At 48.3% G+C, this 13090-nt stretch overlaps 1 protein-coding gene and 1 long non-coding RNA gene across 2 annotated transcripts in view; one reads left to right on the top strand and one right to left on the bottom strand.

The window, feature by feature from the left end:
* Positions 1-13090, top strand: part of LOC118097743 (metabotropic glutamate receptor 6-like) — a 33569-nt gene that overhangs the window by 10431 nt on the left and 10048 nt on the right. The window contains exons 3-7 of the mRNA XM_035140933.3: positions 1625-1760; positions 2028-2182; positions 3335-3475; positions 7472-7672; positions 8728-8867. Coding sequence (XP_034996824.1) covers positions 1625-1760; positions 2028-2182; positions 3335-3475; positions 7472-7672; positions 8728-8867 — 773 coding nt within the window. The remainder of the gene's footprint in view (positions 1-1624; positions 1761-2027; positions 2183-3334; positions 3476-7471; positions 7673-8727; positions 8868-13090) is intronic.
* LOC148683350 (uncharacterized) overlaps positions 1-13090 on the bottom strand; it is a 135677-nt gene that overhangs the window by 113236 nt on the left and 9351 nt on the right. The gene's annotated exons all lie outside the window — the stretch shown is intronic.

Below are 13090 nucleotides of genomic sequence, written 5' to 3'. Positions count from 1 at the left end.
AGGGGGGAAGGTGGGTGGGGAGGCAGTGGCGGTGGCAACAGGATGGTGATGATGGGGAAGAGGTGGGCAATGTGGCATCCCAGCGTGTACTGTCACAAAAAAAGCACTGAGCAGAAGTCTTGACAGGCCCATGGCCAAACACCCTTGGGTGCAATAATTATGCCTGACCTGGAAGAGTTTGGATTTGATATCCCGCTTTATCACTACCCAAAGGAGTCTCAAAGCGGCTAACATTCTCCTTTCCCTTCCTCCCCCTCAACAAACACTCTGTGAGGTGAGTGGGGCTGAGAGACTTCAGAGAAGTGTGACTAGCCCAAGGTCACCCAGCAGCTGCATGTGGAGGAGCGGAGACGCGAACCCGGTTCCCCAGATTAGGAGTCTACCGCTCTTAACCATTACACCACACTGGGGTGTTTGTGAGGAGGGAGAGAAGACAAATGCCAGTCATGGCCATAAAAGCAGGACTCTAGTTCCCCACACCTACCTGTCTTTATATAGTTAGAGAATATTTATCCAAGAAGAGATGTCCTCATGCTGCTGTTTGTGCCCAACTGCAGCTTAGGGACAGAACAGTGTGCAGCAGAGGCAGGTGAGTCTGCAAAAGGGGGCAAGGTGCCTAGGCTAGCAGCCACAGGGGAGCCACCAAGATGGGCCAGGCAGGGCAGCTCCCCAGCAACCTCACTCCGATAAGAAAAAAGCACTGGGAAGGGGGACATTTTAAATAGGAAAATGTGCTGAAGGGAAAGGCTCACAAGTCCTTTCCTCCCACAGTTCCGCTTTCCGAGCACAATTCAAAGTGTTGGTGTTGACCTTTAAAGCCCTAAACGGCCTCGGTCCAATATACCTGAAGGAGCGTCTCCACCCCCATCGTTCTGCCCGGACACTGAGGTCCAGCGCCGAGGGCCTTCTGGCGGTTCCCTCGCTACGAGAAGCCAAGTTACAGGGAACCAGGCAGAGGGCCTTCTCGGTAGTGGCACCCACCCTGTGGAATGCCCTCCCACCAGAGGTCAAAGAGAATAACAATTACCAGACCTTTAGAAGGCATCTTAAGGCAGCCCTGTTTAGGGAAGCTTTTAATGTAAGATGGATTTCTGTATTTTAATGTTTTGTTGGAAGCCGCCCAGAGTGGCTGGGGGAACCCGGCCAGATGGGTGGGGTATAAATAAAAAATTATTATTATTATTATTATTATTATTATTATTATTATTATTATTATTATTTGCAGGTTTGTGTCTCTAACCAGTGGCTCTCCAGCTGCAGAGGTTAAAGCGCTTGACTAGGACCTGGGAGACCAGGGTTCAAATGCCCTCTCAGCCTTGGGCCGGTCTCTCAGCCCAACCTACCTCACAGGGTTGTTGTGAGAATAACAATGGAGAGAGGGGATGCATGTACATTGAGCTCTTTGGAGAAAAGGTGGGGTAGAAATTAAATTAAATGAATAATAAACTCCCATAAGGCCTAGCAAACATGCCCAGTGGTGATGGGAGTTGTAGTCCAGCAATTTCTGGAGGTCCTTGCCTGCTCAGAGCAGTGGTAGCTGCCTAGGAGTCCAAGCAAGGCTCTGTCATATGGGGTCTGCTGGGCTCCTCCCAATCACTTCCTGAGGCTTTCTTGCACCTGTCAGGTGGAGTCTGTATCGCCCAATCCATCAAGATCCCACGAGAACCCAAGCCAGGAGAGTTTGACAAAATGATCAAGAGGCTGATGGAGACCCCCAATGCTCGTGGCATCATCATCTTCGCCAACGAGGACGACATCAAGTGAGTGTGCCGTTAGCGGCAATGCACAACGCGTCCTCCAGGGGGAGCGTTGGGTGAGGTATTACCGTACTTTTCCATGTACAAGACTAGGTTTTTTTTACTTAAAAATTTTGTGGGAAACTGTGGGTTGTCTTATACACGGGGCAATCTCCCCCCTATTTTTTTCAATTGGAGTCCTAAAAAAATAGGGAGTGTCTTATACATGTGGGCGTCTAATACACGGAAAAATACGGTAACTCTCACTTTCCCCCCATGCGCCCCCTGCAGGCGAGTGCTGGAGGCTGCACGCCGGGCCAACCTGACCGGCCAGTTCCTGTGGGTCGGATCTGACAGCTGGGGCTCCAAGATCTCTCCTATTCTGAAGCAAGAAGAGGTGGCTGAAGGAGCCGTCACCATCCTCCCCAAGCGAGCTTCTGTGGAAGGTAGGCAACAAGGCGGCACTGGGGCCAATCCTAGTGGGAGAGAGTACGACAGGTAGATGTAAACCCCACACCTTTTTGGACAGGATGTTTTGGGAAATGGGACCTCAGCCGACCCTCATTCTTCCCATTGCTTTATTTCTCCCCCGAACACGCTTGCTTTCTAAATTTAATCTGCTCTTAAGCACCGCACCATAATTGCCCTGGTTGAGAAGGCGCTAAAGGACATTAAGTGGTAGCTAATCCATTTTAAGGGGATCCTGGGCCTGTGACTGAACACACTTGCAAACCAGCCATTCATAGCTACGAGGAAAGACTCTCTATTCACTTTTGCTGCATGCTCGAGGGTTTTTAATCTGCGAGTGACTTTGAGTACAGGACCATGACTGGCAGTTATTCTGAATTTAGTCCTCTAGGACCAAAATAGAGGAATTGAAAGATCAAGGAGCCTGAACCAATATTTGCTTGGAGGGTAGACTGACTATTTCTGTAGAAATAGGATCTTGTGACCTGGGCTGCCATTTTTATTCACTTGACAGCAGCCTATGATGCAGGCAGAAATCAACAGGTGCAACTCTTCCCTATCGCAGCAGCTCTAGGCTGAGCAAAGCTGATTGATTTCTGCCTGTTCTGGACTGGGGAAACTGTAGTCCTCCAGATGTTGTTGGTCTACAACTCCCATGATTCCTGATCGTTGGCCATTATATCTAGGGCTGATTGGATCCAGAGGTCAGCAACCACAGGGACACTACACACACACACACACACACACACACAGAGAGAGAGAGAGAGAGAGAGAGAGAGAGAGAGAGAGAGAGAGAGAGAGAGAGAGATTTCCCATCCCTGCCTTAGATAAGATAGAAGGACTTATAACACAGAGGGCCTGATTTCCTGGCAACCTTCACCCCCTACAGGATCACACAGCATTTTAGAAATAAAGTACTGTACTGGAAATATTGGGTTGCTGAAAGATTGATCTGCTGAAATCAGTAGGTGAAACTTTGCTTGCAAGGATGGAGAGAATATTATCAGCTGCTAATGTCTACCGAGGTCAAGCTCCTATTACAGCTGCAGCTACAGAGGCTGGTGGAAAAGTTGGCAATGCAGCAGAAGGATACCTACAAAGGCCATGACCTCCCTGTTGTCTCTCCCAAGGTTTTGACCAGTACTTCACCACACGCTCCTTAGAGAACAATCGGCGCAACATCTGGTTTGCTGAGTACTGGGAGGAAGATTTCCGATGCAAACTGACTCGTCCAGGGTTGCAGCCTGATGAAGGGGCACGGAAATGTACTGGTACGGAGGCTTTGGGAGAGAGCTTAAAACAAGGTGGGGTGGTACCAGGGATGGGGAGGAATTCAAGTAAGTTCTCATTTGAAGATGAACCTACCATCGAATCACAGAATTGTAGAGTTGGAAGGGATCCCAAGGGTCATCTAGTCCAACCCCCTGCAATGAAGGAATCCCAGCTAAAGCATCCACAACAGATGGCCATCCAGCCTCTGCTTAAAAATCTCCAATGAAGGAGAGTCCATTCCACCCTCAAACAGCTCTTCCTGTCACAAAGTTCTTCCTGATGTTTAGTTGGAATCACCTTTCTTGTAACTTGATGTCACTGGTTTGAATCCTACCCTCCAGAGCAGTAAAAAACAAACTTGTTCCTTCTGATAGCCATGTTCAAATATATAAAAGGATGTCATATAGAGGAGGGTGAAAGGTTGTTTTCTGCTGCGCCAGAGAAGCGGACACGGAGCAATGGATTCAAACTACAAGAAAGAAGATTCCACCTAAACATTAGGAAGAACTTCCTGACAGTAAGAGCTGTTCGGCAGTGGAATTTGCTGCCAAGAAGTGGGGTGGAGTCTCCTTCTTTGGAGGTCTTTAAGCAGAGGCTTGACAGCCATATGTCAAGAATGCTTTGATGGTGTTTCCTGCTTGGCAGGGGGTTGGACTGGATGGCCCTTGTGGTCTCTTCCAACTCTATGATTCTATGATTCTATTATTCCATGTGACAGTCCTTGAGATAGTTGATGATGGCTATCACATCTCTTCTCAGTCACCGCCTTTTCAGGCTAAACATGCCCAGCTCCTTCAACCATTCCTCATGTGGTTTGGTTTCCAATTTTGCACTTTCAGAAACCGTACGTGAACCAAAACACAGGCATCCTTCAAAGTTTGCAGTGCAGCTATTCAGTCAAGTAATATGTACAAAATGCATATGCTAGGCAACAGTGTGCTTAAAAATGTATGTAGTTGTGAAAACAACATACAAACATGCATTATATTAGGAAAATTTGCTTTGCAAAATGTGCATGGTAGGCAAAATTGTGCTTATTGGGAGAAGAACTTAGAAAAAGGGTTAGAAAAAAGGGTTAGAAAAAGGAGAAACTGAGATCCATCCACCAGTTCCTTAGAAGATACATAAGGTAGAACAGCTGTTCCCAAGTGCTCCTCACTCACCTGGTTCACAATTATTTCCTCCCAGCCTGGCTGTGCACTAATCCCTAATTTTTGAGAGGCAGCAGTGTTAGAAAGGGAATATTATCGGGGAGCTGCAGGGCCTGGGTTTATTTCACCGCTCTGCAGGGAATGGAGGGGATTAGATTTCCAAGTGGTGTCATTCCAACCCCATCCCCTCCACAGAATGAGTTGCCGCCTTCTCAAAGTACTGCTTTTCCCTGCCTGGAGCCCCCAAATCCAGCCTCCCTGGGTTGAATCTGGTTTTTTCCCCCCTGAGGGTTCTGTTCTTGCCATTATCACAAAGGTTCCCAATTCTTCTCACATTCTCTCCTGAGCTTCTGCCTGGACCTAAATCGCTACATGTTGCCTGACAAAACTGACATCCAGCTGTAGCTGAAATTATCAGTATGGTGCTGAATTCTTTGATCCAAGGATGTGCATCGTAAAATAATGAGATGTCTGCATTATGACAGGCCTTGGAAATAAATCCGGCAAAAGTCTGCAGCCAACAAAAAATTATGACTGGCCCACTTGCCCACAATATACGTAAGTTGGCTACCTGTGGCCTAAAATGAGGAACTCTTTCTAAAGCTTCCTTCTTTGCCCACCTGGAGGCAATTCATATCCACAAGAGGCAAACAAGAGTCTCCTGCCTTTTCCCCATCTTGCTTATTCAGCTTAATTAAAATAATCCTAGGGAGCAATGACTAAAGTGGTTATCCTGGTTTGTTTCCTGCCTTAAAGTTAATCTTACTATTTGTTACACAGGAGGTGTTGGTTAGATTTTACTACGTGTTTCTCCTAAAATAAGACACGTCTTATATTTATTTTTCCTCTAAAAAAATACATCGCGGCTTATTTTCGGGGGATGTCTTATTTTTTTATTAAGCATGGTACAGCATTGTTAAGTATGGTACGGGGCTTTCTTGCGCCGCCCGCTGAGCCTGCTGCTGGGTCCCAGGGCTTCACGCGGCATGGCTGAGGCTGCTGCCGGCTCCTGCCGGGTCCTGCAGCTTCGCGCGCCGCCCGCTGCTGGGTCCTGGGGCTTCACGCAGCGCGGCGCGGCTGAGGCTGCTGCCGGCTCCTGCGGCTTCGCGCGCCGCCCGCTGAGCCCGCTGCCGGGTCCTGGGGCTTCGCGCAACTGAGGCTGCTCCTACCGGGTCCCTGGGCTTCACGCGGTGCAGTGCGGTGCGGCGCGGCTGGGGCTGCTGCCGGCTCCTGCTGGGTCCTGCGGCTTTGCGCACCGCGCCGCGCCGCATGAAGCCCAGGGACCCAGCAGCGGTTCGCGCGCGAAGCCGCAGGACCCGGCAGGAGCCAGCAGCAGCAGCAGCAGCCTCAGCCGCGCCGCACGAAGCCCCAGGACCCAGTGGGCTCAGCGGGCGGCGCGCGAAGCCGCAGGACCCGCTGCTGGGTCCCTGGGCTTCACGCAGTGCGGTGCGGTGCAGCTGCTGCCGGCTCCTGCCGGGTCCTGCGGCTTTGCGCGCCACCCGCTGCCGGGTCCTGGGGCCCGTTCAGTCGGAGCTCCGCGCGTCGCTGGGCTGGGGCTCCCGCTGGGCTGGGGCTCGGCGCACGCTGCTGTGTTTGCCGGCTCCCGCTGGGTCGGGTAGGTACTGGTACCCCCAACACGTCTTATTTTGGGGGGATGTCTTTTTTTTTTTGCCTTTAAAAGATCGTGCCATGGCTTATTTTAGAGGCACGTCTTATTTTAGGAGAAACACGGTAGTAACCAGATTACATGTGCTGATCTTTACACAAAATATTAGGAGCTCAGGATAACTTCCAGGATACAGACTGGTTCCAAGGTCAAGAAAGATCATAACGGAGATCTCTGTCATATTAAGTTATGCCAGCATTTCCCCATGCCATGATCTTTGTTGTTGTTGTTTAGTCGTGTCCGACTCTTCATGACCCCATGGACCATAGCACGCCAGGCACTCCTGTCTTGCACTGCCTCCTGCAGTTTGGTCAAACTCATGTTCGTAGCTTCGAGAACACTGTCCAACCATCTCCTCCTCTGTCGTCCCCTTCTCCTTGTGCCCTCAATCTTTCCCAACATCAGGGTCTTTTCCAGGGAGTCTTCTCTTCTCATGAGGTGGCCAAAGTATTGGAGCCTCAGCTTCACGATCTGTCCTTCCAGTGAGCACTCAGGGCTGATTTCCTTCAGAATTGATAGGTTTGATCTTCTTGCAGTCCATGGGACTCTCAAGAGTCTCCTCCAGCACCAATTCAAAAGCATCCATTCTTCGGCGATCAGCCTTCTTTATGGTCCAGCTCTCACTTCCATACATCACTACTGGGAAAACCATAGCTTTAACTATACGGACCTTTGTTGGCAAGGTGATGTCTCTGCTTTTTAAGATGTTGTCTAGATTTGTCATTGCTTTTCTCCCAAGAAGCAGGCGTCTTTTAATTTCGTGACCGCTGTCACCATCTGCAGTGATCAAGGAGCCCAAGAAAGTAAAATCTCTCACTGCCTCCATTTCTTCCCCTTCTATTTGCCAGGAGGTGATGGGACCAGTGGCCATGATCTTGGTGTGTTTTTTTGATGTTGAGCTTCAGACCATATTTTGCGCTCTCCTCTACAGGATCATGGCAATAGTTTCAGATCATAGCAAAAGTTTCAGAGTAACACACACCTACCGTATTTGCAGTTGCACTCCAGCTCCCACCCTCTTCCTCGGCTGTTGCTGATGGGAGCTGGGAGTCCAGAGCCACAGCTTCCCTTCCCCTCTGGATGACACCCAGCATTGTCATCCTCTTAAGTAGACTCATCATTGACTCTCACCCCTCTGTGCTTCGTTCTGACCCACATTTTACCCTTCCCTGCCACAGGCGACGAGCGGATTGGAAGAGACGCAACGTACGAACAGGAGGGGAAGGTGCAGTTTGTCATTGATGCCGTCTATGCCATGGCTCACGCCTTGCACAACATGCACCTGGACCTCTGCCCAGGCCACATTGGGGTGTGTGAAAAGATGGACCCCATCCAGGGCCAGACTCTGCTGCGCTACATCCTCGCCGTCAACTTCAATGGTGAGATGGGCAGGGTCCCTTTGACCGCGGTAGTGTCAGGTTGCTTTGCCTGGCCTCGAACACAAAGGGCCCTTTTAAAGATTTGCATGCATTTAAGACTGAGGGTTGTCTCCAGTGCTAGGCCAACTCAAGAGTAGGTCAACTGAAATGGAGGAACCTTTGAAAACTTTGAAGTTTTGGGAGGAAGAGAAGGGAAAGTAAGTCGGGATAAGATGATATGAATATGGATATTGAAATGAAGATGTAGAAGCTAGACCAATAAATATGGCAGAAGATAGGATAAGTTTTATTTCAATGTTTATGATTGTTTATTTGCATATTTTTTGTTGTTGTGTATTTTTTGTTGGAATTTTAGTTGACTGTTTTGTTTTATAATTATTTTAAATTCAATAAAGGTTATTTTACTTTTAAAAAAAATGAAATGGAGGAACCTAAGTGAGGCAGGTGTACCAGGTTAGGAGCATCCCGGACCCTAAGATTTCAGGGCCAAAGCTTGAGATCTGGGGACAGCCCCCAGTGATGTCACAGGAGCAGCCCAAGTCAAAGACATTCTCACCCACCTGGAGACTCAAGGCCACCATCTGCAAACAGGGTGATGGGCAAGGAAACCTGAAGCCTTCAGGTCAGATCTAGTGGTCTGGAGACCCTAGCATTGAGCTAACAACAGAGGCTGGTTGGGCCAATTCAGTAGATCTCTTCTACGGCAAACCCCCATCTTACAGATACTAGATACAGGCTTAGTTGGGACCTGCAGGCCTCATCCATTCCAATCCCCAATACCATAACAGTCTGAAGAGCCTTGTTGGCATCCATCCCACCTAACTCAGGACCCAGTAACTCATAGTGGACAGTCAGGCACCACAATGAAGTCTCTCAGTGCTCTTCCCCAGCAACTGGTAATTTAGAACTGTGTTGCCGTGTTGCCCTTGAAGGTATCATAAGCCATCGTGTTGATAGCCCCGTCCTCCTTGAATTTGTCTAACCCCCTTTGAGAGCCATCTCATTCAAGAGAGGCAGTGAGCATCCCGCTTGCAGTAACCCTCCCCTTCCTACAGGCAGCGCTGGGACACCTGTGATGTTCAACGAGAACGGAGATGCGCCCGGCCGCTATGACATCTTCCAGTACCAGCTGACAAACACCTCGGCCCCCGGGTACAGGGCGATTGGGCAGTGGACAGAATACCTACGTCTGAACGTGAGTGACCCAAGCACAGCACTAGAGGTTGCTGTGGGGCCTGGAACACAGTGGGGATTTGACCAAGAATCTGTGTTCTCGTTGGCAGCCACATCATGTTGCATCCTGACACCATCAGACCAGGATATTTGAGGTGCAGAAAAAGGCTAGAGTGCAACACAGCCCTGCATATGCAGGACAGGAACACACAAGGCCGGCTCTAGGAGTAGGCTGGGTGGCGCGGGGTACCGGGCCAGCAGGGGGGCACCATGCGGCTGCCTACCAGCCGCGGCAAGAAACGGGGTGGGGTGGGAGCGCCGGAGCGATCTCCGCACCACGGCGCCCAGGCGCCCGAAATGTTTAAGATGGCCCTGGGAACACAGCATGGTCTCTAGGACAAACCACTCTGCCCTCTATATCTCTATGGTGCCTAGATCTATTTGCCTATCATTGGTTGCCTCACAGGTCATTCAGTCGGTGGCCTGACTCTGCCTTCTCACCTGCCCATCCCCACTCCTCTTTTATGAATGAGAAGGACCCATACTCTTTTCTGCTAAGTTCCCATTCAAAGCCCAGGCCCACAACTCACCTTCCAGCCCAGAACCCATCACGTTGTTCTCCATGGAAGTGTCCTTCAAGCTTGTGCTTGAAGGCTGCACAAGTCCTATAAAGGTAAAGGTAAAGGGACCCCTGACCATTAGGTCCAGTCGTGACCGACTCTGGGGTTGCGCGCTCATCTCGCATTACCAGGCCGAGGGAGCCGGCGTATAGCTTCCAGGTCATGTGGCCAGCATGACAACGCCGCTTCTGGCAAACCAGAGCAGCACATGGAAACGCCGTTTACCTTCCCGCTGTAGCGGTTCCTATTTATCTACTTGCATTTTGACGTGCTTTCGAACTGCTAGGTTGGCAGTCCTATTTTTGTTGTTGTTTAGTCGTTTAGTCGTGTCCGACTCTTCGTGACCCCATGGACCATAGCACGCCAGGCACTCCTGTCTTGCACTGCCTCCCGCAGTTTGGTCAAACTCATGTTCGTAGCTTCGAGAACACTGTCCAACCACCTTGTCCTCTGACGTCCCCTTCTCCTAGTGCCCTCAATCTTTCCCAACATCAGGGTCTTTTCCAAGGATTCTTCTCTTCTCATGAGGTGGCCAAAGTATTGGAGCCTCAGCTTCACGATCTGTCCTTCCAGGGAGCACTCAGGGCTGATTTCCTTCAGAATGGATAGGTTTGATCTTCTTGCAGTCCATGGGACTCTCAAGAGTCTCCTCCAGCACCATAATTCAAAAGCATCAATTCTTCGGCGATCAGCCTTCTTTATGGTCCAGCTCTCACTTCCATACATCACTACTGGGAAAACCATAGCTTTAACTATACGGACCTTTGTCGGCAAGGTGATGTCTCTGCTTTTTAAGATGCTGTCTAGGTTTGTCATTGCTTTTCTCCCAAGAAGCAGGCGTCTTTTAATTTCGTGACTGCTGTCACCATCTGCAGTGATCAAGGAGCCCAAGAAGGTAAAATCTCTCACTGCCTCCATTTCTTCCCCTTCTATTTGCCAGGAGGTGATGGGACCAGTGGCCATGATCTTGGTTTTTTTGATGTTGAGCTTCAGACCATATTTTGCGCTCTCCTCTTTCACCCTCATTAAAAGGTTCTTTAATTCCTCCTCGCTTTCTGCCATCAAGGTTGTGTCATCTGCATATCTGAGGTTGTTGATATTTCTTCCGGCAATCTTAATTCCGGCTTGGGATTCATCTAGTCCAGCCTTTCGCATGATGAATTCTGCATATAAGTTAAATAAGCAGGGAGACAATATACAACCTTGTCGTACTCCTTTCCCAATTTTGAACCAATCAGTTGTTCCATATCCAGTTCTAACTGTAGCTTCTTGTCCCACATAGAGATTTCTCAGGAGACAGATGAGGTGATCAGGCACTCCCATTTCTTTAAGAACTTGCCAAAGTTTGCTGTGGTCGACACAGTCAAAGGCTTTTGCATAGTCAATGAAGCAGAAGTAGACGTTTTTCTGGAACTCTCTAGCTTTCTCCATAATCCAGCGCATGTTTGCTATTTGGTCTCTGGTTCCTCTGCCCTTTCGAAATCCAGCTTGCACTTCTGGGAGTTCTCGGTCCACATACTGCCTAAGCCTGCCTTGTAGAATTTTAAGCATAACCTTGCTGGCGTGTGAAATGAGCGCAATTGTGCGGTAGTTGGAGCATTCTTTGGCACTGCCCTTCTTTGGAATTGGGATGTAGACTGATCTTCTCCAATCCTTTGGCCATTGCTGAGTTTTCCAAACTTGCTGGCATATTGGGTGTAGCACCTTAACAGCATCATCTTTTAAAATTTTAAATAGTTCAGCTGGAATATCATCACTTCCACTGGCCTTGTTATTAGCAGTGCTTTCTAAGGCCCATTTGACTTCACTCTCCAAGATGTCTGGCTCAAGGTCAGCAACCACACTACCTGAGGTGTACGAAACCTCCATGTCTTTCTGGTATAATTCCTCTGTGTATTCTTGCCACCTCTTCTTGATGTCTTCTGCTTCTGTTAGGTCCTTACCACTTTTGTCCTTGATTATGGTAATCTTTGTACGAAATGTTCCTTTCATATCTCCAATTTTCTTGAACAGATCTCTGGTTTTCCCCATTCTATTGTTTTCCTCTATTTCTTTGCATTGCTCATTTAAGAAGACCCTCTTGTCTCTCCTTGCTGTTTTTTGGAAATCTGCATTCAGTTTCCTGTATCTTTCCCTATCTCCGTTGCATTTTGCTTGCCTCCTCTCCTCCGCTATTTGTAAGGCCTCGTTGGACAGCCATTTTGCTTTCTTGCATTTCCTTTTCCTTGGGATGGTTTTCGTTGCTGCCTCCTGTATAATGTTACGAGCCTCCATCCATAGTTCTTCAGGCACTCTGTCCACCAAATCTAAATCCTTAAACCTGTTCCTCACTTCCACTGTGTATTCATAAGGGATTTGATTCAGATTGTATCTTACTGGCCCAGTGGTTTTTCCTACTTTCTTCAGTTTAAGCTGGAATTTTGCTATAAGAAGCTGATGATCTGAGTTACAGTCAGCTCCAGGTCTTGTTTTTGCTGATTGTATAGAGCTTCTCCATCTTTGGCTGCAGAGAATATAATCAATCTGATTTCGATGCTGCCCATTTGGTGATATCCATGTGTAGAGTCGTCTCTTGTGTTGTTGGAAGAGAGTGTTTGTGATGACCAGCTTGTTCTCTTGACAGAACTCTATTAGCCTTTGCCCTGCTTCATTTTGAACTCCAAGGCCAAACTTGCCAGTTGTTCCTTTTATCTCTTGATTCCCTACTTTAGCATTCCAATCCCCTGTAATGAGAAGAACATCCTTCTTTGGTGTCATTTCTAGAAGGTGTTGTAGGTCTTCATAGAATTGGTCAATTTCACTTTCTTCAGCTCCGGTAGTTGGTGCATAAACTTGGATTACTGTGATGTTAAAAGGTCTGCCTTGGATTCGTATCGAGATCATTCTGTCATTTTTGAGATTGCATCCCATTACAGCTTTTGCCACTCTTTTGTTGACTATGAGGGCCACTCCATTTCTACTACGGGATTCTTGCCCACAGTAGTAGATATGATAGTCACCCGAACTGAATTCACCCGAACTGAATCCACCCGAACTGGCAGTCCTATAGCCACTTATTATTATTATTATTATTATTATTATTATTATTATTATTATTATTATTATTGCACCACATTGGTTCAGCACTGTTATATGCGGTCCATGACAGCCACGGTTTGCGAAGAGCCATATACCTGGAAAGCCCATAAGCATGTTTCCAATTTGTTGTACATTTGGGCAGCGTGTTCATGGCAATTTCCTCTGTCAGGCTGGCATTCTTTGCAGGTGGTGCACCTGTGTCTCATGGTCATTGAATAAACATTTTAGTAGAAGAGGTGTTTCCACATAAAACATAATAAAGATACAAATAAAAAATACAGCAACAACCCCCAGCCAACAACCCCCCCCCCCAAGCAATACCCCCTATGCTGTTCAGCACCCTCAGCTTTTGTAGCTGGAGCCAGTGAGGGCCCTGCCCTCTCAGGCCAGGTGGGAACAAGCCAGCAGGTTTCCCAGGACTCACAGCCACATGAATAATTATTAATATATTATTATTAAATTACTGTGTGGACCGAGAACTCCCAGAAGTGCAAGCTGGATTTCGAAAGGGCAGAGGAACCAGAGACCAAATAGCAAACATGTGCTG

Source organism: Zootoca vivipara, chromosome 15 (genome assembly GCF_965207765.1).
Source record: "Zootoca vivipara chromosome 15, rZooViv2.hap1.1, whole genome shotgun sequence".
NCBI classification, from domain to species: Eukaryota; Metazoa; Chordata; class Lepidosauria; order Squamata; family Lacertidae; genus Zootoca; species Zootoca vivipara.
This window is presented reverse-complemented; position numbering and strand designations above follow the sequence as displayed.